The sequence below is a fragment of the Canis lupus genome, chromosome X (genome assembly GCF_048164855.1).
Source record: "Canis lupus baileyi chromosome X, mCanLup2.hap1, whole genome shotgun sequence".
Taxonomy (NCBI): domain Eukaryota; kingdom Metazoa; phylum Chordata; class Mammalia; order Carnivora; family Canidae; genus Canis; species Canis lupus.
In genome coordinates, this window is record NC_132876.1 from 901,473 (window position 1) to 926,699 (window position 25,227).

At 40.8% G+C, this 25,227-nt stretch overlaps 1 protein-coding gene across 2 annotated transcripts in view; it reads left to right on the top strand.

The window, feature by feature from the left end:
- Nucleotides 1-25,227, top strand: part of F8 (coagulation factor VIII) — a 148,733-nt gene that overhangs the window by 80,965 nt on the left and 42,541 nt on the right. For both annotated transcript variants that reach the window (XM_072818167.1, XM_072818168.1), the window contains exons 14-15: nt 4,087-7,186; nt 24,016-24,169. In XM_072818167.1, coding sequence (XP_072674268.1) covers nt 4,087-7,186; nt 24,016-24,169 — 3,254 coding nt within the window. The remainder of the gene's footprint in view (nt 1-4,086; nt 7,187-24,015; nt 24,170-25,227) is intronic.

Sequence of the window (25,227 nt, forward strand, 5' to 3'; positions counted from 1 at the left end):
GATTTCCCTCACATCTGTTAGGGTGGCTGTTATCAAAGACTAGAGATAACAAACGCTGGTGCAGATGTGGAAAAGAGGGAACCCTCATGCTTTGTTGATGGGAATGTAAACTGGTGCGACCAGTCTGGAAAACAATATGAGGTTCCTCACAAATTAAAAGTAGAACTGAAATATGATCCAGCAATACCACTTCTGAGGATGTAGCCAAATGAAGTGAAATAATGATTTCAAAAAGATATGTGCACCCCTGTGGCTATTGCAGCATCATGCACGAGAGCCAAGATATGGAAATAACCTGAGTGTCTATTGATGGATGAATGGATAAAGAAAATGTGATATATATGTATACATATTACGTGCTAGCCATGGGTGACTAAGAGCTCTCGTCTATTGGAGCTTGAGGTGTGCTCCGATCTACCTGTGATCAGCTGGGCTCTGTCTCTCTGGGTTACTTTAATGAAAACTAATTCCAAGATGTCTAACAGCTTACAAAAATAATGAGTTCACTGAAAGTCCTGGTGATATCACTGAGGCAGGAGACTGGTCTATATATGTGTAGTGCTGACCAAGTCTGAAACTTGGGTGGGCATCTTATTCCTTTTTTAAAAATTTTTTTATTTATTCATGAGAGACAGAGAGAGAGAGAGAGAGAGAGAGAGAGAGAGGCAGAGACCCAGGCAGAGGGAGAAGCAGGCTCCATGCAGGGAGCCCAACGTGGGACTCGATCCCGGGTCTCCAGGATCACGCCCTGGGCCGAAGGTGGTGCTAAACCGCTGAGCCACCCGGGTGTCCCAATCATTATGTTTTAAATTAACTTTTACTTCTTGTTATAAAATTTCAGCAAATACAGATATAACCACAGTCCTCCTTGATCTCTATTGCCAATCCCAGGCCCTTCTCAGAGTTTGGTATATGTCATTTCAAACCTGTTTGTGGAGTTTCATTTTCTCTTTTCTCAATTACTGTCCTCCTTAGAAAAAAGAAGGAACTGGTTGTGTCCAAGTTATAACAGTAGAATTTTAAGAATCAAAAACCTTATTTAGGGATCCCTGGGTGGCGCAGTGGTTTGGCGCCTGCCTTTGACCCAGGGCGTGATCCTGGAGACCGGGGATCGAATCCCACATCGGGCTCCCGGTGCATGGAGCCTGCTTCTCCCTCTGCCTGTGTCTCTACCTCTCCCTCTCTCTGTGTGACTATCATAAATAAATTTTAAAAAATTAAAAAAAAACGCCTTATTTAAATTATTCATTTCAGCTCCTATCCTGGTCTACTCTGACCCAGTATCAGTTTTTTTTTCCTTCAAATTTTTGTTTGAATTCTAAAAAAAAAAAAAAAAAAAAAAAGAATTCTAGTTAGTTAGCATATAGGGAGGGTAACATTGGTTTCAGGAGTAGAATTCAGTGACTCACCACTTACATACATCACCAGTGCTCATCATAACAAGTGCCCCCCTTAATCCCCATCACCCATCCAGCCCCCAGCCCCCACCCACCTCCTTCCATCAGCCCTCAGTTTCTCTGTAGAGTTCAGAGTCTCTTATAGTTTGTCTCCATCTCTCTGTCTTTCCCCCTCCCCTATGTTCATCTGTTTTGTTTCTTAAACTCCACACATGGGTGAAGTCACATGGTATTTCTCTTTCTCTGACTGACTTATTTCGCTTAGCATGACACCCTCTAGCTCCATCCATGTTGTTGCAAGTGGCAAGCTCTCATTCTTTCTGATGGCTGAGTAACATTCCATTGTGTATAGACCACATCCTCTTTATCCCTTTGTCAGTCAGTGGACATGTGGGCTCTTTCCATAGTTTGGCTACTGTGGATAATGCTGCTATGAACATTGGGGTGCATGTACCCCTTCAAATGTGTATCTTCGTATCCTTTGACCTAAATAGTTTTATGCCACCAAAAATATGCTTTAAATGTCATGAAATTAGGCTCCAAATCCACAAACTTATGATATAGTTATGTCTCTATTTTTAGTGAAATCACATCGTTAGGACTATGTAAATGTTCACTATGAAATCAAATAGGATTTCATTTCTTGTTTTTATTACTTGTTTAACAGGAACTTCTAAATGTTTTACTGTTTATATTATAATATTTTCCCTTTAGTTATTCTCTTTTCAAGAGCTTTATTATACAACATATATTCTTTTTTACATAGAAACTGATCTCCTGGACCCATGCATCTTCCTCCCTTCTGGGCTGGTTCTTTCTAGGACTGACTGAGTATCAGTTATTAACTTGGGACTTTTGTTCATCCTCCTTCAGGATAGGTGTCTCTTTCCTGGATCTCCTGTCGTTCTATTTTTTTTAATATACAATATACTCCTTTGTTTTGGTAGAAAACACACTCCCATCACTTCTTGAGAGTGGCTCCTTTAGAGGTAGAATTTCTGAATCCTTATATGTAGAAAATGTGTTCTAATTTCCCATTTGATTGATTATCAGGCTGCACATAGAGTGCAATGTGCATTAATTTGACCATAAAAACCTTTTCTGTGGGCATCCCATTATCTTAGAGGTCTCTATGGAAATATATTTTGGGGAAAGTTTTCCCTTTGAGGGAAAGCTGGATTTAGCTAAGATTTTGCTTGCAAATGTCATGCAAGATGAAGAGGCTATTAAGGTACCTGATGGGTAGCTTGGTAAAGGTATATTTTTTTTTACTTATGTTTATGCATCTACTTTACCGCTATGAAGTTCCTTCACTTGAACAATCCTGTCCATAGTAAGAATTAATATTGCTAGCACTGTAATGGAATTTTATGTGTATCCTAAACCTGAGTCCTTCTGCCTTGTGATTTCTTTCTTTCTTTTTTTTTTTTTTTTTGCCTTGTGATTTCTTATTCTGCAAATCAGTGACAGTGGAAGCTAGTCATTGTGTTATGTGATTTGAATACTTTATATGATAGGGCAGATGCATTGGCTTCATTTACATATGAGAAAACTGGAACTCAGAGAGCTCAGTTGACTTGCTCAAAATCACACAGCTGGTAAATGGCAGAGCTAGGATTTGAACCCAGGCAATCCCACTCTAAGAACGTGTGCCATTATGTTGTATAGCAATAATAGCTAGCCTACATAAAGTTTCAAGAATTAAGTCATTATCAGGACACCTGGGTGGCTCAGTGGTTGAGTGCCTGCCTTTGGCTCAGGGCATGATCCCAGATTCCCAGGTTCGGGTCCCACATCGGGCTCCTTGCATGGAGCCTGCTTCTCCCTCTGCCTGTGTCTCTGCCCCTCTCTCTCTGTGTGTCTCATGAATAGATAAATAAAATATTTTTTAAAAAAGAATTAAGTCATTATCATCATCAATGAGTTCTGTGTGAGGGTGCTTGGGTGGCTCAGTTAAGCATCCTTCTCTTGGTTTCGGCTCAGGTCATGATCTCAGGGTGGTAAGTTCAAGCCCCATGCTGGGCCCTGTGCTCTGTGCCAAGTCAGCTTGAGATTCTTTCCCCTCCTCCCTCCGCCTCTGCTCCTCCCCCAGCTCACATGCACCCACGCTCTCTGTCTCTCTCTAAAATAAAAAGATGAAGTCTTTAAAAAAGAAAAAAAAGATTTCTGTGGGACTATTAAGACTCTCCACTATTGGTGGTGCCTGAGTGAATCAGTCGGTTAAACATCTGCCTTTGGTTCAGGTCATGGTCTCAGGGTCCTGACATCGAATCCGATATGGGTCTCGCTGCTCAAAGGGGAGTCTGCTTCTCCCTCTCCCTCTGCCCCTGCCCCCTCACTCATGCTCTCTCCCTCCCTCAAATAAATAGGAGCTTCGAAAAAAAACTCTCCACTATTGTATATGTTAATTACATTTCTCCATTTTTATCCCAGTATCTATTCATTTTTAATCACAGACCTTTCTTGTGATTACAGACAGATGTACCACAATAGCAGCAATGCGATAACCACTTTCACTACCCTTGTTGGACTGTTTAGGTGCCGGGGATTTCACCTGATGACCTGTAGTACAATGGTACCAAGTAGTATTTTTTCATTATCTGGGAATAGAGGAGAAGAACTACTAATACAGTACTTGCTTGGGACCAGGGTTGTGAGTAACCAGAATTTTATTTTTCCTCATCTCTAGGTCTGTGGGTTCTGGGGTGCCACAACTCAGACTTTCGGAACAGAGGCATGACAGCCTTACTGAAGGTTTCTAGTTGTAACAGGAACATTGATGATTATTATGAGGACACATACGAAGATATTCCAACTCCCCTGCTAAATGAAAACAATGTAATTAAACCTAGAAGCTTCTCCCAGAATTCAAGGCACCCTAGCACTAAGGAAAAGCAATTGAAAGCCACCACAACTCCAGAAAATGACATAGAGAAGATTGACCTTCAATCTGGAGAAAGAACACAGCTGATTAAAGCACAAAGTGTCTCCTCTAGTGATTTGTTGATGCTGTTGGGACAGAATCCTACTCCACGTGGACTGTTCTTATCTGATCTCCGAGAGGCCACAGATAGAGCCGATGACCATTCACGTGGAGCAATAGAAAGAAACAAGGGCCCACCTGAAGTGGCAAGTCTCAGACCAGAGCTCCGTCACAGTGAGGACAGAGAATTTACTCCTGAGCCAGAACTGCAGTTAAGATTAAATGAGAATTTGGGGACAAATACAACAGTAGAGTTGAAGAAACTTGATTTAAAAATTTCTAGTTCATCAGACAGTCTAATGACTTCACCAACAATTCCATCAGATAAGTTGGCAGCAGCTACTGAAAAGACAGGTTCCTTAGGACCCCCAAATATGTCAGTTCACTTTAACAGTCATTTAGGTACCATTGTATTTGGCAATAATTCATCCCACCTTATTCAGTCTGGTGTACCTTTGGAATTGAGTGAAGAAGATAATGATTCCAAGTTGTTAGAAGCACCTTTAATGAATATTCAAGAAAGTTCACTGAGAGAAAATGTATTATCAATGGAAAGTAATAGGTTATTTAAAGAAGAAAGAATTCGTGGACCTGCTTCATTAATCAAAGATAATGCTTTATTCAAAGTTAATATCTCTTCGGTAAAGACAAACAGGGCACCAGTTAACTTAACAACTAATAGAAAGACTCGTGTTGCTATCCCAACATTATTAATTGAGAACAGTACCTCAGTCTGGCAAGATATTATGTTAGAAAGGAATACTGAGTTTAAAGAAGTAACTTCTTTGATTCATAATGAAACGTTTATGGACAGAAATACTACAGCTCTGGGGCTAAATCATGTGTCAAATAAAACTACTTTATCAAAAAATGTGGAAATGGCCCACCAAAAAAAAGAAGACCCTGTGCCACTACGTGCAGAAAATCCAGATCTATCATCCTCCAAGATACCGTTCTTGCCAGATTGGATAAAGACCCATGGCAAGAACTCCCTAAGCTCTGAGCAAAGGCCCAGTCCAAAACAATTAACATCTTTAGGATCAGAAAAATCTGTGAAAGATCAGAACTTTTTGTCAGAGGAGAAGGTGGTAGTAGGAGAGGATGAATTTACGAAGGACACAGAACTCCAAGAGATTTTTCCAAACAACAAGAGCATATTTTTTGCTAACTTGGCTAATGTCCAAGAAAATGATACATACAATCAAGAAAAAAAATCTCTGGAAGAGATAGAAAGAAAGGAAAAATTAACCCAGGAGAATGTGGCTTTGCCTCAGGCACATACTATGATTGGCACTAAGAACTTCCTGAAGAACCTTTTCTTACTAAGCACTAAGCAAAATGTAGCAGGTTTAGAAGAGCAGCCATATACTCCAATACTTCAAGACACCAGGTCATTAAATGATTCGCCACATAGTGAAGGGATTCATATGGCCAATTTCTCAAAAATAAGGGAAGAAGCAAACTTGGAAGGCTTGGGAAATCAAACAAACCAAATGGTAGAGAGGTTTCCAAGCACTACGAGGATGTCTTCTAATGCAAGTCAGCATGTTATCACTCAACGTGGTAAGCGGAGTTTGAAACAACCCAGACTCTCACAAGGAGAAATAAAGTTTGAAAGGAAGGTTATTGCAAATGACACTTCAACCCAGTGGTCCAAAAACATGAACTATTTGGCCCAGGGAACCCTCACACAGATAGAGTATAATGAGAAAGAAAAAAGGGCCATTACTCAGTCCCCCCTATCAGATTGTTCTATGAGGAATCATGTCACCATTCAAATGAATGACTCTGCATTACCCGTTGCAAAGGAATCAGCATCTCCATCAGTTAGACATACAGATCTGACCAAGATCCCATCCCAACACAACTCTTCTCATCTTCCAGCATCAGCCTGTAATTATACCTTTAGAGAGAGGACTTCTGGAGTCCAAGAAGGCAGTCATTTCTTACAAGAAGCCAAAAGAAATAACCTCTCTTTAGCCTTTGTAACCTTAGGAATAACTGAAGGGCAAGGAAAGTTCAGCTCCCTGGGGAAAAGTGCCACAAACCAACCCATGTACAAGAAACTTGAAAACACTGTTCTCTTGCAACCAGGCTTGTCCGAAACATCTGACAAAGTTGAATTACTTTCTCAAGTTCATGTTGATCAAGAAGACTCTTTCCCTACAAAAACTAGCAATGATTCTCCTGGCCACCTGGATCTCATGGGAAAGATCTTCCTTCAGAAAACACAGGGACCTGTTAAAATGAATAAAACAAATAGCCCTGGAAAAGTGCCCTTTCTGAAATGGGCAACAGAAAGCTCTGAAAAGATTCCCTCCAAGCTGCTGGGTGTCCTTGCTTGGGATAACCACTATGATACCCAGATACCAAGTGAAGAGTGGAAATCCCAAAAAAAGTCACAGACGAACACAGCTTTTAAAAGGAAAGACACCATTTTGCCCCTGGGCCCTTGTGAAAATAATGATTCAACAGCAGCAATAAATGAAGGACAAGATAAGCCCCAAAGAGAAGCTATGTGGGCAAAGCAAGGAGAGCCTGGAAGGTTGTGCTCTCAAAACCCACCAGTCTCAAAACACCATCAAAGGGAAATAACCGTTACTACTCTTCAGCCAGAGGAAGACAAATTTGAGTATGATGACACCTTCTCAATTGAAATGAAGAGAGAAGATTTTGACATCTACGGCGACTATGAAAATCAGGGCCTCCGCAGCTTTCAAAAGAAAACACGACACTATTTCATTGCTGCAGTGGAGCGTCTCTGGGATTATGGGATGAGTAGATCTCCCCATATACTAAGAAACAGGTATGGGTGCATTGATTATTCCTCTGCCTTCAGGTGCTGAAACAATAGAAGAGACACCGCTAATCTGTAGGAATGTGACTCCAAAGATTGATGATAAAGGAAAGAAGAACCCTTAGATCCAGGTAGCAAAATCTAGATGAAGCCAAGGAGTAAATAGGAGGTTAGATGGTGACACCAACAATGAGAGTTAGAGGATGATCAATCCAGAAGGCATGAAACTCTTACTCTAGAGAGACGGAGGAGAAGAGGGGTTTACAAAAGGTACCTGAATCAGGGGTAGCATCAATGGGGAGCATGAAGAAAGTCAACCTCACCCATCAACCTCATGAGCCACAGGAGTAGTCTTAGTCTTGTGAAAAGGTTCTGAGAGAGGCAGGAGGGAGAAGTGAAGCGTGTGGTACAGAGGTTGAGAATGCAGGGAAAGTTGTTTTCCATAGTACTAGGGATCCAGGGAGCAAAGTGGGAGGATTTGGTTGTTAGGGGAGCAGAGGGAGGTTGGGCACAGAAGAGAAGGCATAGAGAAATTTGGAAGATAAACTTAAGGAGAGTCAGTGTCAGTCAACAGATATTTATTGAGCACCTGCTATATGCCAGACACTTTTGTAGACACTGGGATGCAATAAAGTAGAAGCTTATATGCTATTGGGGAGAGCAAGCGATAAGTTAGTAGAAAAATAAATAGGAGAATCTTGACGGTGCCATTCAGGAGATAGAATCAAATAATGTGATAGAGAGTAACTGGGGGTGTTACTTTAGCTGTGATGGTCAGAGAAATCCTCTTTGTGGAATTGAGACCTAAAAGATGATAAAAGGACAGCTGCTGGAGCTCTGAGAGATGTTTCCTGGCAGAGGGAATAAGAAATGCAAAGGCCCTACAAATGGAACAAATCCTCTCTCTCTCTCTCTCTCTCTCTCTCTCTCTCGCCCTCTCCCTCTCTCTCTCTCTCTCTGTGTGTGTGTGTGTGACTATCATAAATAAATAAAAATTTAAAAAAAGGAAAAAAATTTGGGATCCCTGGGTGGCGCAGCGGTTTAGCACCTGCCTTTGGCCAGGACACGATCCTGGAGACCCGGGATCGAATCCCACGTCAGGCTCCCGGTGCATGGAGCCTGCTTCTCCCTCTGCCTGTGTCTCTGCCTCTCTCTCTCTCTCTCTGTGACTATCATAAATAAATAAAAAATTTTTTTAAAAAGGAAAGGAACAAATCTGAGGAACAGAAAAAGGACCAGTATGACTGGAGTACAGTGAAAACTGGGGGGAGGGCTTATAGGAGACGAGGTAGTCAAGATGAGCAGTGGTCAGATAACAGAGGTCCTAGAGGAAGACTAGGTGCCCTCTTCATTACTCTTGTCACTTTCTGACCTCGCTTTCTACCTCAAATGGATCCTTATTGCTGCATAATAACTATATAGAGTATTTCCGTAGTCTACGGACTTTCCTGCTGTCCTGGACCCCTATTTTACATTTTCTACTTTTCCTTAAATCTCCAACCCCTTTTACCCATTCTCCAACAGCCCTTCTCATTCATAGCTAATGCTTGTGCAGTGAACCTCCAGACTTGCAACACACTTATTGACATCTGTAACCATATACTGTCTTTATGCTTATGACAATAAATAGACTATGTTCCTAAGGCCAACCTCTCCAGTTTCCTAGTCAACCATCTCCAACTTTGCATTACAGTCATTTTCATCTTATCCTATACTCAATTCATAATCAAATACTGGTTATTTCTTGAAATTAAAACCAATTGGATTCTTTGATGGATTAGATGTGGTGAGAGAAAAAGATGAGTTAAGAATAACTTCAGTGTTTAGAGTCTGAGTAACTAAAGAGAAGGAATGAATGGTCATTGTCTGCCATGCAAAAGGCTGGACAAACACCAGGTTTGGGGAAGGGACAGAGATTAAGAGACTAATTATGTACGTGATAAGATAGGGAGTTTATACATGAATCTCAGGTTCAAGGAAGATAACTGAAATGGAGATATACAACTGGATTTTATCTGCATAAGAGTAGACCATCATGAGACTAACTGTAAACAGAAAAGAGGAGAGTTTGAACAACTAATACCCAACACTCTAACATTTAAAGGTCAGGGAGGGGCACCTGGGTGGCTCAGTCAGTTAAGCTGCTGCCTTCGGCTTAGGTCATGATCCCAGGGTCCTGGGATCAAACTCCACATTGGGCTCCCTGTTTCTCCCTCTCCCTCTGCCCCTCCACCTGCTTGTGCATTCTCTCTCTCTCTCTCTCATAAATAAATAAATAAATAAATAAATAAATAAATAAATAAATAAATAAATAAAAAATCTTTTAAAAAATAAAGGTCAGGGAAATGAAGAACTAGTGAAGTTGACAGAGAAAGATTGGCAGTGAGGTTAGTACAAAAATAAAGGAAACTTGGTATCAGAGAGACCAGGTGAAAACACACATCAAGGATGGAGTAATCAACTATCAGATACTACTGAGAGTTCAACTAAGACAGGGACTGAGAATTAGTAATGTAAAGATCAACAGTGACCTTGAAAATGTTTTTATAGAATAATGAAGATAAAAGACTTTTGGGAGTGGCTTACAGAAGGAATAAATGGAAAAGAATCCAGCTACTTCTCTCTGCCTCAGTGGCCACCATTCTGGTCTAAACCATCCTCAACTCACCCAAATTATTGGAATATCCTCTTAACTAGACTTCCAGCTTCCAGCCTGGCCCTTATATAGTCTTCTCCCAACACAGCAGCTAAAGTAAATTTTCAAATTGTAGTTCTGATTATTGTTCTCTGCTCCAAATCTCCCAGTAGATTTCCTTCTCACCTTTAGTAAATTCCAAAGTCCTCACCATGGCCTTCAAGTTTCTGAGATATGCCCCTCTGAAACCTCTCTGATCTCATCTCTTACCATTGTTTCCTGCTCACTCTGTTCCAGCCACACTGGCCTCATTGCTCTTCCTCAAATGCAACTAATATATACCTTTCTCTAAGCCTTTGAACTTTGTGTTCTCTGCTTGGAATTCTCATCCTGTGATATCTTAATATTCATTCTCTCACTGCCTCCAGGTTGCTGCTCAAGTTTTATCTTATCAGTGAGACTTTCCCTGAACACTCTATATACATATAGTTCCTACCGTACTTTTTAAACGCACTTACTAGCACCTGAAATAGTATACATTACTTGTCTGTTGTCTATGTTCCCCAACTAGAAAATAAGTTCATTGAGAACACAAATTTTGAAGGTTTTGTTCAATGGTATATCCCCAGAACCTTAAACAGTGCCTGGCATATGATAGATGCTCAAATATTTGTGAATGAATTACTAAATGATGGACGTAAGGAGGCAAGAGCAGGTCTTTTTATGTATGTCTGAACTCCAGAGAGTACCAACTAAATGGTAACACAGGTTCCATGGGCAAGAATAGAAGCAGGGAGACCTACTAAGAGGATGTCATAGTCATCTAGGTAAGAGAAGACAGAGTATATAGACAAAAATAGTGGTGCTAAAAACCAAAAGAAAAGGAAAGATGCCAAGTGTGATTTGAAGATAAGCAGACAGGACTTGCTGTTAGATTGAGTAGGTGGGGGAATAGGGAGAAAGAAATCAAAGAAGATTTTTAGGTTTTTTTCCTAAGCAACTAGGTGGATGATGGTGACATTTAATGACATGTGGAAGGCTTGAGGTAGAAGAGATTTATTTGACAAAACCCTCAAGGGTTTGTTTTGAACATATGTAGTTTAAGATGCCCACTAGGCCTCTAGCTGAGATGTTGAGTAGGCAGTTGGATATATGAGTCTGGAGTCCAAGGAAGAGATCTATGCTAATGATGAATAAATTTGGGAGTTGTAAGCATATTGATAGCACTCAAGTAAGACTTGTTGGTACTATCAAGATAATAAAAATGGATGTAAACCATAGAGGGTATTATGCTGAGTGAAATAAGTCAATCGGAGAAGGAAAATCATCATATGGTTTCACTCATATGGGGAATATAAGAAATGGTGAAAAGGGTCATAAGGGAAAGGAAGGGAACTGAGTAGGAAAAATTAGAGAGGGAGACAAACCATGAGAGACTCCTAACTCTGGGAAACACACAAAGGGTTGTGGAAGGGGAGATGGGTGGGGGGAATGGGGTGACTGGGTGACAGGCAATGAAGAGGGCACTTGATGAGATGAACACTGGGTGTTATGCTATATGTTGGCAAATTGAATTTTAAGTAAAAAAAATAGTATTAAAAAATGCCCATTTAAACTGGTTTCCGAAAGGTCTCAGGGTAACAGTAAACCAGTTAACTCACTTCATTGACATGCATTTTCTATTCTTGATCATAATTTATGTAAGTTGGGTTGGCAGTGTCTGCAGACATCTGGCCGAAGAAAACATAAAACCTCTCAACATCCTAGGCCTCAACTTATTTTCACAAATATTTCAGATATAATGTCCAGAACACAAAGATACAGGGTAAAAAACAAAATGGAAAAAAGAAAAGAAGCCATGGAGACAATAAAGAGCCAAAACAAACTCACAGACTTAAGATCTAGGAGTCACATATAGTTATTAAAACACTTATGCTTTGTGTAGTAAAAATTGGTGAACTAGTAGGTAAGTAAAATTAAATAGTATGGAATGCAGAGGTTTTTTTTTTTTTAATATTTTATTTATTTGGCAGCCTGGGTGGCTCAGCAGTTTAGCGCCACCTTTGGCCCAGGGCCTGATCCTGGGGACCTGGGATCGAGTCCCACATCAGGCTCCCTGTATGGAGCCTACTTCTCCCTCTGCCTGTGTCTCTGCCTCTCTCTGTGTGTGTGCATGTCTCATGGCTAAATAAATAAAATCTAAATAAAAATATTTTATTTATTTATTTGAGAGAGAGAGTACAATCAGAGGAAGGGGCTGAAGGAGAGGGAGAACAGACATGGGGCTCTACCCCGGGACTCCAGGATCACTACCTGAGCTGAAGGCAGACCCTTAACACACTGAGCTACCCAGGCGCTCCCTTGCAGATATTTTTTAATGGAAAATAGAAAAGAGATGATAAAAAAAACTATAGCCAGCTGTATTTTCCAAAGATGGATGTGCCAATATGTTCTGTCCTGTATGCCCTTGTACAGTATGAACTTGCTATTCTCCCATTCAAGAGGTAAATAAAGCCTGATCCCCCTCATCTTGATCTGGCTTGGCATTAGGACTCATTTGTGATCAATAGAATATAACAGAAATTTGTGACCTATAGACGTGCTGGAAGGGATGCTGGTTCAGAAAATACCATGTAGCATACATCTAGCTCTCCTCGGATGCTCTCTCTGGAAGAAGCCAGCCATTATGTCAGAAATCTGGTTATCCTGGGTGCTGTCATGCTGGAAAGGTCACACATACAGGCCTTCTGGTCAAGAGTCTCAGTAGAGTCTAGCTTTCCATTGTTCTCCACCAAGGCATGAGGCATATGAGTAAAGCCATATTGGACCCTCCAGATAAGCCAAGACACCAGCTGAATACCACTGAGTGACTACATATGACACAATGAGGAGCAAAACTATCACCTAGCCTAACACTGCTGGAATTCTGACTTAACAGAATTGACAAGTATAATCAAATGGTTGCTGTTTTTAAGCCACTCAATTTTGAGGTAGTTTGTCATACAGCAACAGACAACCAGAGGAGACTTAAAGGATAGAGTGTGAAGGATTTACTTATTTTTAATTGAAAGCTCAGAAGGAAAGAGTGATTAGAAGAGAAGCAGTATTTGAAGGTGTAATGGCTGAGTATTTTCCAAAATTAAAAAATGTCATCAATGCAAAGATTCAGGAAGCTCAACAAATCCCAAACAGGATGAATAAAAAATTCAACACCTAGGCATGTTTCATCAAAGTAAAACTTCCGAAGATCCAAAAGTCTTTTTTTAAAAAATATTTTATTGGGCAGCCTGGGTGGCTCACTCAGCGGTTTAGTGCCACCTTTGGCTCAGGCATGATGCTGGAGACCTGGGATCGAGTCCCATGTCGGGCTCCCTGCATGGAGCCTGCTTCTCCCTCTGCCTGTGTCTCTGCCTCTCTCTCTCTGTGTGTCTCTCATGAATGAATAAATTAAAAATCTTTTTTAAAAAATAAATATATAATAAAAAATATTTTATTTACTTATTCATGAGAGACACATACACAGAGAGAGGCAGAGACATAGGCCGAGAGAGAGCAGGCTCCTTGCAGGTAGTCCGATGCAGGACTCGATCCCGGGACCCCGGGATCATGACCTGAGCCATGGCAGACGGCCAACCACTGAGCCGTCTAGGTGCCCCCCCCAAATTCAAAAGTCTTAAAAGCAGCCAAAGAAAAAAGACAGCATACATTCAAAGGAGATACAGAAAGGTGACTTTTCAATAGTACTAATTAAACATAGAAAATGGGAATAGGGGATCCCTGGGTGGCTCAGAGGTTTGGTGCCTGCCTTTGGCCCAGGGCGCGATCCTGGAGTCCCGGGATTGAGTCCCACGTCGGGCTCCCAGCATGGAGCCTGCTTCTCTCTCCTCCTGTGTCTCTGCCTCTCTCTCTCTCTCTCTCTCTCTCTATGTCTATCATAAATAAATAAATCTTTTTTAAAAAAAGAAAAGAAAATGGGAATAATATCTAGAAGGCATTGAATTATAATAACTGCACAATAAAAATACCCATCAAAAATATGATTCAAAAACCAAGGCAAAATAAAACATTTTCAGACAAACAGAAACAGGAATCTCACCACTAGCAAAAACCCACTAAAAATAGTCTAATGATGTACTTGAGAAAACAGGAAAGTGATCATGAAAGAGATGAAAGGCAAGAAGGACTAACAAAGTAAAGAAAGGGTCAATATATGGATAAATATAAATATTGTTTGTATAAACTGTGTTAAAATGTTTTATGAGCTCTAAGATATAAGATATAATCGCTTTTTTCACAATATTTTTCACAATGGGTTTGCCACCAAAACACAAGTGTCATGAAAGCCACTCCTAAATCTAAGGAAAATCGGAAAGGAAAAATTCATATCAACACTGTCATCATTGGACACAAAAATTGGCTGAGGTGGAAAAGAGCTCCTTCAGATATGCCTGGGTCTCAGACAAACGGAAGGCCGAACGTAAGTGTGGTCATTTTCGGTGTCTCCCCTTGGAAACTGGAGACCAGCCAGCATTATGTGACGATCATTGATGTCCCAAAACACAGAGACTTCCTCAGCAACATGAGCACAGGCGCGTTCAGGCTGAGTTGGCTTCCTGGTTATTGCTGCTCCTGTTGAACTCGAAGCAGGTCTCTCCAGGAATAGACAGACCCATGAGCACGCCCTTCTGCCTTTGCACTGGGTGTGAAACAACTCGTTGCTGTTTACAAACCGGATTCCCTTGAGCCACCCTACAGCCAGAAGAGATACAAGGAAAATGTCAAGAAAGGTGTAGGTGTCAGCACCTACATTAAGAAATTTGGCTCCAACCCCAACACAGTGGCATTTGTGGCGATTTCTGGTTAGAATGATGACAAAATGCTGGAGCCAGGTGCAGGTAGCACATGTTAGCACACGGTAATACATGCCTTGATCCAGGAAATGAAACCTCACCGGCAAAGATGGCTGTGCCAACGGAACCATGCCGTTTGGAACTCTGGATTGCCTCCTGTCAGCAGATCATCCAGCTGACAAGCGCCTTGGTCTGCCCCTCTGGTATGTCTACAAAACTGGTGGTCTCGGTACTGTCCTTGTGAGCTGAGTGGAGGTGTGTTCTCAAACCTCTGCTCCAGTCAGTGTTGAAACTGAAGTCAAGTCTGTTGAAATGCACCGTGAAGCTTTGAGTGAAGCGTTTTCTGGAGACAGGGTGGGCTTTGATATCGGGAACGTGTCTGTCTGGGGTGCCTGGCTGGCTCAGTCAGTGAACCATGCGACTCTTGATCTTGGGGTTATGGGTTCGAGCACCACATTTAGTGTAACTTAAAAATAAAATCTTTTTAAATATTTTATTTATTTATTAATGAAAGAGACAGAGAGAGAGGCAGAGACATAGGCAGAGGGAGAAGCAGGCTCCTCGCAGGAAGCCCAACGCGGGACTCGATCCTCAGACATCGGGATCATACCCTGGGCCGAAGGCGGAAGCTCAACCACTGAGCCTCCAAGTCATCCCTTAAAGATAAAATATTTTAAAAAAAAGAAGAATATATCTGTCAAAGATGTTTGTTGTAGCAATATGGCTGGTGACAGCAAAAATGACCCACCAGGCTTCTCAGCTTGGGTGACTACCCTGAACCATCCAGGCCAAATCACTGCTGGCTATGCATACGTGCTGGATTGTCACGCACTTCACATTGTTTGCAAGTCTGCTGAGCTGAAGAAGACTGATCACTGTTGTGGGAAGAAGCTGGAAAGTGACCTCAAATTCTTGATATTTGGTGATGCTACCATTGTTGATCAGTTCCTGTCAAGTGTATTTGTATTGAGTATTTCTTTGGCTCACCCCCTCTGGGCCATTTTGCCCTTCATAATACGACGCAGACTGGCTGTGGGTGTCTCAAAGACTTCTATGGCTGACAAGGTCACCAAGTGTGCTTAGAAAGTTAAATGAATATCATCCCTCATACCTGCCACCTCAGTCTTAATCTGTGATGGAGGAACAATCTCAGAACTATCTCAACTGACCATTTAAGTTTAACAGTCAAATAACTGGTTAATGATAATGCAGCATGAATCCTTCAAAAGAAGAGGAGAATGTTTTGTGGACCATTTGTTTTTTGTGTGTGTGTGTCACAGTTTTAAGCTATTTATTTTAAAAAGCAATACTTTTTTTTTTAATTTTTTTTTATTTATTCACGATAGGCACACAGTGAGAGAGAGAGAGGCAGAGACACAGGCAGAGGGAGAAGCAGGCTCCATGCACCGGGAGCCCGACGTGGGATTCGATCCTGGGTCTCCAGGATCGCGCCCTGGGCCAAAGGCAGGCGCCAAACCGCTGCGCCACCCAGGGATCCCTAAAAAGCAATACTTAAAAAAATATTTTACTTCTTTATTCATGAGAGACACACAGAGGCAGAGACATAGGCAGAGGGAGAAGCAGGCTCCCTGCAGGGAGCCCAATATGGGACTCAATCCCAGGACCCCCAGGTCACACCCTAAGTGGAAGGCAGATGCTCAACCACTGAGCCACCCAGTGCCCCCAAAATCAATATTTTTAATGGAAACAACTTCACTGAAGATTATCCCAGAGCATGTAAACTTCAAAAACATTTGGGTTAGTTTCAGTCTTTTCAAGAATTTTAGATTGCCCAGTCCTTGTAAGTGCTTGTCTTCAGACCAACTAAATAGAGCTCTTTCACAAGTTAATTTCTGTGATACTATCCAGATTTGGAAAAACATGTCACATTTACAACATATATAGAGATATATGGACACACACAAACACAAAGATCTTACAGCTTTTGTTTTTACTAATATTAATGGAGATGACATTTAGGCTTAATTTCCAAATACCCTCCCATTCTTTTTTTGTTTTTTCCTTCTGATGAGATACTTCTTCCTAAAGTTTTCATGTCAAAGGATGGCTCCCAGGTCCCAAGGAAGATGGAGATAGAAAATTCACATCATAAAGGCACAGGTTAAGTACAGGATAATTGTTTCCAGTGTCCTGATCTCTTCAAGCAATTTGACAGGAATCATAGAGATTTCGAGAAGTGACAGAAACGGCAAGTGAACTACTTTGAACTTCTAGGATTGTACGTTTGACCCTGCAGAGATGTGCAAGACAAAAACAGTTGTCTCCAGTTCCCCCAAAGAACTTGGGTTGTAGCTTTTGCTCTGCCACCTCGCTAGACACCTGCAACTTCTGGTACTATAGTTCTTTTTTTTTTTTTTTTTAACTTCTGGTACTATAGTTCTTATACTTAAAACAAGCAGGTGTGCCAGAAGGTGGCTTGCTCAACCCTCTGCATACAAAGGATCCCATTTGTTTAGCTAGGCCTTTGAGTTTCTCTGAGCCAAACTAATACCTAAGCTCTTTGGCTTCTTTTTTTTAATAAGTATTTTTTTTTAATTTTTATTTATTTGTGATAGTCACAGAGAGAGAGAGAGAGAGAGAGAGAGAGAGGCAGAGACACAGGCAGAGGGAGAAGCAGGCTCCATGCACCGGGAGCCTGACGTGGGATTCGATCCCGGGTCTCCAGGATCACGCCCTGGGCCAAAGGCAGGCGCTAAACCGCTGCGCCACCTAGGGATCCCAGCTCTTTGGCTTCTAAGATATATATTTTTTTGCAACAGCCTTTACCTCATGTGCACATTAGTAGAAACCAGCAGAAACTGTGGAAACAGAACTGTGGACACCAATGGTAACTAGCAAAGTAGGGACTGGGAACAGGATTAAACCAGCAGGCCTAAAAGAATGGAGATTGCAGACTGATTCCAAATTAATAGAGAATGTCAGCTGCCACCAACAATTCCTGACATGGAATCTGGGGAATAATTTCAAACAAATGGAGAATTGCAAACTAAACCATCAGGAGTTCCCTACATGGAATCCAGGGACAAAATTAAAAACTGGTTTAAATGTTACTGCAGGCTGGCTAATAGAAGGCCCTGTGTGCACCTCCAGCAACTCCCAGTATGGAGTAACCCAGCATGCTCCATTAATAGAGACAGCAGATTAGAACTGAGGGAAGGACTAAACCAGCAAAAGACTGCAGACTGGAAATGGGGAAGGGATTCCAACATGGAATAGTGGACTGAACCAAGGGCTGAAGACTGGCTCTTCCTTAGAGCCTCTTGTCAGTCTAGACTGACCCATTAACCCTGAACTGGAAAGCCAATTAGATCGGGAGCTTGAAAGCAAAAACCCTGAAAATCAACCAAGAAACTCACCAATGACCTTTGGAAACAGCAAGAAAGACAGTGAACTCAAAAAGGTTCATGGGGTGCCACTTCTGTGTTTCTTATTGCTTCTGAAAGTCATCAGAGGTTCACCCTGGATCCCATTGCTGCCACTAAATCTGTTAAAATTAAACCAAATAAATCAGTTTACAAAGTGTCTTATTAAGTGGTTATGAATCAACTAACATCCCATCTAGCAAGTAGAGAGATGCCCTGAGAAGGGTACAAAATGGAAGTTTTTCTGGCTAGGGTGGTGGGGCAAGGAGGTTATTAGCACAAGGAAAGGATTGTTTTAGCCCAAGACAGCTTCTCTTGGGGAGAAGGGAACAGCAAGATTTTTATCAGGCAGATGACCTCACTAGTGCTGAGCTGGAAATTTCAGATTGACTGTTAAAAGGTCACCTTCCTGGGATTTCTTGAGACTGTGAGTCTTGTCTTTTGTCGTGGGGAGGGGGTGGCAAATGACTCCAATTTGGGTCTTTTTTAAACAAAACAAAATACAACTAGATGCTGTTTCCAAGCTATATATCTAAAACGTAAGAATAAAAAGACTAAAAGTGGAAGGATGGAAAATGGCATGCCTTGCAAATATTAACCAAAAGAAAGGTAGTGTGTCTTCTGTTTCTGGGTAGAGAATAGGTCATGGCAGGCCATCACTCCTGCTGCAACAACTATAAACACTAGATAAATTTTTAAAATCCACGTTTAAAAAATCTTTGGGGAGCTGAGGAACAAAAAGAATTAGATGAACTAAAGTTTGACTGGGAGATGCAGTGATGATCCTTAGTTGTTTTCTTTTCTTTTTTTAATATTTTATTATTTATTCATGAGAGACACACAGAGAGAGAGGCAGACTCCATGCAGGGAGCCTACTGCGGGACTAGATCTCGGGACTCCAGGATTAGGCTCTGAGCCAAAGGCAGATGCTCAACCGCTGAGCCACCCAGGCGTCCCCTTAGTTGTTTTCTTTCTTGGTAGGCTTTGCTGAAGTATCTTAAGGGCTGGGGGTACAAAGACTTTCTAAGCACTCAATCAAAAGTCTAGAAGGGTAATGCCTGAGAAGCAGGGATAATTGTAGATATTTTAAAGAAAATAGAGAAGATAGACAATACTTGATATAGGACCATGAGCGAATGATCAAGAAAGAATTCTTGAGATGTTTTCAGTTTAAAAAGATGCATTTTTTATAGCACAGGAACAGGACTCATGGCAGAAAGAGCTTTACTTTTGCTGTATGAAGCTGGTGGTTATATTGCTTAGGTTCAGGGGGAGGGATGTACAGGGAGCATTAGATCATAAATGTCTTCAAATTTACACTTGTAAAATTACTTTCACAAGATTTCTCTGGTGCTTATCATTCAGCTCAATATTAACTATTGGAGAGATGTACAGGCAGTAATGAGACCCTTTAAGAATGTAGCAACCGGGATCCCTGGGTGGCGCAGCAGTTTGGCGCCTGCCTTTGGCCCAGGGCGCGATCCTGGAGACCCGGGATCGAATCCCACGTCGGGCTCCCGGTGCATGGAGCCTGCTTCTCCCTCTGCCTGTGTCTCTGCCTCTCTCTCTCTCACTGTGTGCCTATCATAAATAAAAAAAAAAAAAAAAAAAAAAAAAAAAAAAGAATGTAGCAACCAAGGACACCTGGGTGGCTCAGTCAGTTGGGAATCTGCTTTCCACTCAGGTCCTGGGATCGAGCCCCACATTGGGCTTCTGGCTTGGTGGAGACCCTGCTTCTCCCCCTCCCACTGCTCATGCTCTCTCTCAAATAAATAAATAAAATCTAAAAAAAAACCCATAGCAACAAGTACATATTTGATCCTTATTGGAATTATGCAGGTTATAGGTTAGCCTTCTGGGCTTACAGTGAACATTTTTCTGCTTCTATCTGTCATTACACTGATAAGAAGATGGAGAATTACAATTGGAAATTGGAATCTGTTTTTTTTTTTTAATTTTTATTTATTTATGATAGTCACACAGAGAGAGCGAGAGAGGCAGAGACACAGGCAGAGGGAGAAACAGGCTCCATGCACCGGGAGCCCGATGTGGGATTCGATCCCGGGTCTCCAGGATCGCGCCCTGGGCCAAAGGCAGGCGCTAAACCGCTGCGCCACCCAGGGATCCCTGGAATCTGTTTTTAAAAACTCAAATTGTCATTCTAAAACTCAAAAATACAACATCTAAAATTAAAAACCGCATTGGATGAGTGTAATTTCAGGCTAAACACTACAAAAGACAGGATTAAGGTCAAGCAAATATATCCAAACTGAAGCATAGGAAGGGGAAAAAATGAAAAGAACAGAAGAGTATAAGAGACGGGTGAAAAAAACACTCTCAAATGATACAGCATAAATATAATTGGAGTCCTTAGAAGAGCACATGTAAAAAATGGGACAGGAAAAAAATTGAATGTCTAAAATTTTCTTTTTTTTTTAATTTTCAATAACTGATAAACCATGTCAAGTCACAGATTCAATAAGCTAAGTATAACCCAAAGCATGTTAAATACAAAGAAAATTGCACATAGGCAAATAAAAATCAAACTTAAGAAAACTAAGGATAAAGAGAAAATTTTAAAAACCAGAGGGAAGGGGATCCCTGGGTGGCGCAGTGGTTTGGCGCCTGCCTTTGGCCCAGGGCGCGATCCTGGAGACCCGGGATCGAATCCCACATCAGGCTCTCGGTGCATGGAGCCTGCTTCTCCCTCTGCCTGTGTCTCTGCCTCTCTCTCTCTCTCTCTCTCTGTGACTATCATAAATAAATAAATAAAAATAATTATAAAAAAAAAACAGAGGGAAAAATATACATTACTTCCACAGGAACTTGATAGCCGACTTTTCAAACTACTAAAACAACAGTGTCCAATACAACTTTCTGTGATGATGGATATGTTCTAGATCTTCACTGTCTAGTATGGTAACCATTAATCATATGTGTCCATCAAGTACTTGAAATGTAGCTAGTGTGATTAAAGAATTGAATTTTAATTGTGTTAAATTTAATTAGTTTAGGGACGCCTGGGTAGCGCAGTGGTGAAGTCTGCCTTTGGCTCAGGGCATGATCCAGGGTCCTGGGATCGAGTCCCACATCAGGTTCCCCCAAAGGAGCCTGCTTCTCCCTCTGCCTATGTCTCTGCCTCTCTCTCTGTGTCTCTCATGAATAAATAAATAAAACCTTAAAATAAATAAATAACATAAAATAGTGGACTCTGAGCTCAGCATGGAGGCTGCTTCTCCCTCTCCCTCCTCTGCCTCCCCCTGCCTGTGTGCACACATTTTCAAATAAAACCTTAAAACAAAGGAAAAATTTAAAAATTAGTTTAAATTTAAATAGTCACACATAGCTGATGTCTATCTTATTTGACAACATAATACTGAAAGATAAAAAAAATCTTTAAAATGAAAAATATGAAAAGAAAAATGCTAACCTAGAATTCTAAACTCAGAGAAAATGTTTCAAAATGAAATAGAAATAGGTATTTTCAGAAAAACAGAAGCTGAGATGCTTTGACACAACAGCCTGGTGCTAAAAAGTCCTGGGACATTTTAACATCCATATGGGAAAACATTAAATTGGATCCATACACCATAAAAAAATCCACTCACACTGGGCTAAGAGTCTAAGTTTAAGCATAAAAGTATAAATATCTTAGAAAATATAAGAGACTATCTAAATAACCTCAGGGTAAGGAAAGAGAATTGACCTACAAAAAGCACTAGCATGAAGGATTTTTTTAAATTTCACTACATTAAAATTACAAGCTATGCTCATCAAAGTATTTTTTTAAGATTTATTTATTCATGAAAGGCAGAGTCAGAGACATAGGCAGAGGTAGAAGCAGACTCTGTCCTGGGAGCCTGATGTGGGACTCAATCCCAGGACCCTGGGATCACACCCTGAGCCAAATGCAGGTGCTCAACCTCTGAGCTACCCAAGTGCTCCTCAAAATATTTTTTAAAAGAATGAAAAGATTATCCACAGAATGTGAGAAGATATTTGCAGCACAAAAGGCCAAAACGGACTCCTATCAAGACTATTTAGAGTACCGCTTTGAATCAATAAGAAAAGGAGATTACCTAATAGAAAAATTGGCAAAAAACACCACCACCACCAACTTGGATAGGCATTCCCAAATCAGATTCAAATAGCTAGTACTCAGAAGAAAAGATGCTCGGTCTCATTATTCACATCAGGAAGATGTGAAATGAAATCACAGACACTGCTATGCAGCCACTAGAATGGCCCAAAACGTAAAAATAGATTATCGAGTACCTATAAAGATTCAGAGTAAATGGACCTCTCACACATGGCTGACAGAAATGGAAAATGGCACAGCCACTTTGGAAAACAGTGTGGTGGTAGCTACCAGAGCTGAACATATGGATACTCAGCAATTCCACTCCTAGATCTCTGCCCAAGAGAAATGCATACATACTCACCAAAAGATGTGTACGAGAAGGTTCATAGCAGGAAAAGAAAAGCTTCATAGCAGGAGCAAGACTATGTTTAAGCACCAAAATTTAGAAAGGACACAAATGTTCACAATTTTGGTAGAGTCACACAATGGAACACAAACTATAGCTACACACAACTATGTAGGTGAATCTCATGACCATAATGCCGAGGGGAAAAAGCCAGAAACAAAAGACCGTATACAATATGGTTCCATTTACATATCTCAAAAACAGGCAAAACTAAACTATGTTCTTTCGGGATGAGTACATACTGGTAAAATCATCAAGAAAAGCAAAGACAAAGAAGAGAAAAAGAAAAAGACATAATTATCATAAACATCACAATGGGTGTTACCTTTAGGAGGAGCGCGAATGTTATTGGAAAAGCACACACAGTGAGTCTTCTGCATTGCTGCTCGTGTTCTTCTTGATCTGGATGGTGGTTAGATTTTTATACCAAAAGCATTTATATTTTATGCACTTTATTGTATAATTTTAGCTCACAATTTTAACAGATTCTTTGACTTTTTAAGTTTGTGAGTTTATGTAATCTCAACACCCAACATGGGGCTTGAACTTATAACCCTGAGATCAAGAAGGCCTACTGACTGAGACAGCCAGGCACCCCCAGATTTTCTTTGTAAGTAAAGTAAAGAATTCCCAAGGATTGAACCCTGGGGCTTCTATTTAGAATGTGTTTGTAAGTCCTATATGCATTTAGCAATCTGCAATATTTTTTGACCACCTACTATGTGCCAAGCAGCACTTGTTCCAGCTCCTGGGAATACCACAGTGGACAAAACATAGGAAACCCCTGCTTTCATGGAACGTACATACTAGCAAAGCCTGGAGAGAGAGTACGTCAGGAAAATGGAGTGGTTATGCAAAATGTTGCTTAGTCGTCCAATAAGATGAGGACATAACAAAATTGACTATCTGCTTTAATAAGCCACTCACATGATTTGAATATCGTCCAAATATGGATGATCTTCATCTAGATCTCTTTTGTGAGCTCTCAACCTCTGTGTATTTGTCAATTTAATTTACATAGATGTCCCGTGTGTTTAAAACTGTATACCCCCATGGTGCCTGAGTGGCTCAGTCGGTTAAGCATCTGCCTTTGGCTCAGGTCATGATCTCAGGGTCCTGGGATGGAGCCCCACATCAGGCTCCCTGCTCAGCAGGAGGATCTGCTTCTCCCTCTGCCCTTCCCCCTCCTCATGCTCTCTCCTCTGTCTCAAATAAATAAAATCCTAAAAAAAGTAAAAATGAATAAAATAAAACTGTACACCCCACCTACTTTTCCTACAGGGTTCCCCATCTCAGTGATTTGCACAGAAACCTGGAAGTTATCTTTAATCCTCCTTTCTCCCCCACTCTGCTCCATTACACTTCCAATTCATCATCAGTCCTATGACAAGTGTCTCAAATACAGGGAGGGCAAGAATATGAGGTGTTTTTACCCACCTGGTCCACCTGAAAATAGTGCTTTTCCTCTACTTTTTTTCCCCAGGGCTCAAAGTGGGGATGTCCAGCAGTTCAAGAAGGTGGTTTTCCAGGAATTTACTGATGGATCCTTTACTCAGCCCTTATACCGTGGAGAACTGAATGAACACTTGGGACTCTTGGGGCCATATATAAGAGCAGAAGTTGAAGACAATATCGTGGTGAGTTGAGGACAATGAAATTATAAGAAAATTAATCGTATATTTTTTTCTGATTACAAAAATAATTTATTCTCATTTTTTAAGAATTTTGAAGTATAGAAAATAAGTTGAAAAATAATTCCATAATTGCCATTTCGGTGTAGGTTCTCTTTGTCCTATGTATTCTTCTCTTTATGTGTTCAAAATTATACCATGTGAGAGGTGGGCTTCATGCAGGGAGCCCAATGTGGGACTCGATCCCAAGATCCCAGGATCACGCCCTGAGCCAAAGACAGATGCTCAACTGCTGAACCACCCAGGCGTCCCAGTAGCCTTCCTAATTAAAAAATATTTTATGTGATTTTAAGACCCATTTTTATGTATTATTATTAAAGCAAAGTCTGTTATTCTGTTCTACTTTCTCATGTTATTTAAAGGTGTAAACTGAAAGTTATCCATTTAAGTTTCAAGTGTATTTTGCATATATGGTTATAGTAAATCTGTCATCATTTGCTCTTAGTAAAAAAAAAATTATACCATGTGTAATTTTACCTCATCTTTTTTTAAAGATGTATTTATTTATTTTAGAGAGAGAAAGAGAGAGCAAGAGCAGGAGGGGCCAAGGGAGAGGGAGAGAGCATCCCAAGCCACCTCAGTATAGAGCCCAGTGCAGGACTCCATCCCACAACCCCAAGATCACGACCTGAGCCGAAACCAATTGTCAGAGGCTTAAAGCACTGAGCCACCCCTCTACCTCTTCTTTTATAACTAAATATCATATTGTAAATATTTCTTATGTCATTTGAAAGACTATCTTTTTTTTTAGTGATGGTATAATAGTCTATTATGTGAATTTATGGTTTACTTAGCCATTTACTTTGAACAAGGTTTTAGGTAGTTTGTTCTGTTTTCATTAGCTCGGTAATACTGCAATCACAACCCTTTTCCTAGGACAAAATTCCAGGAGTACAATGTACATGAATATTTTAAGACTTGCTCTAATGAATTTTGTTACTGTCCTTTGCATATTTGACCCTTTTGGAGGGACTACTTTTGTTATCAAGTTATATTACCTTATA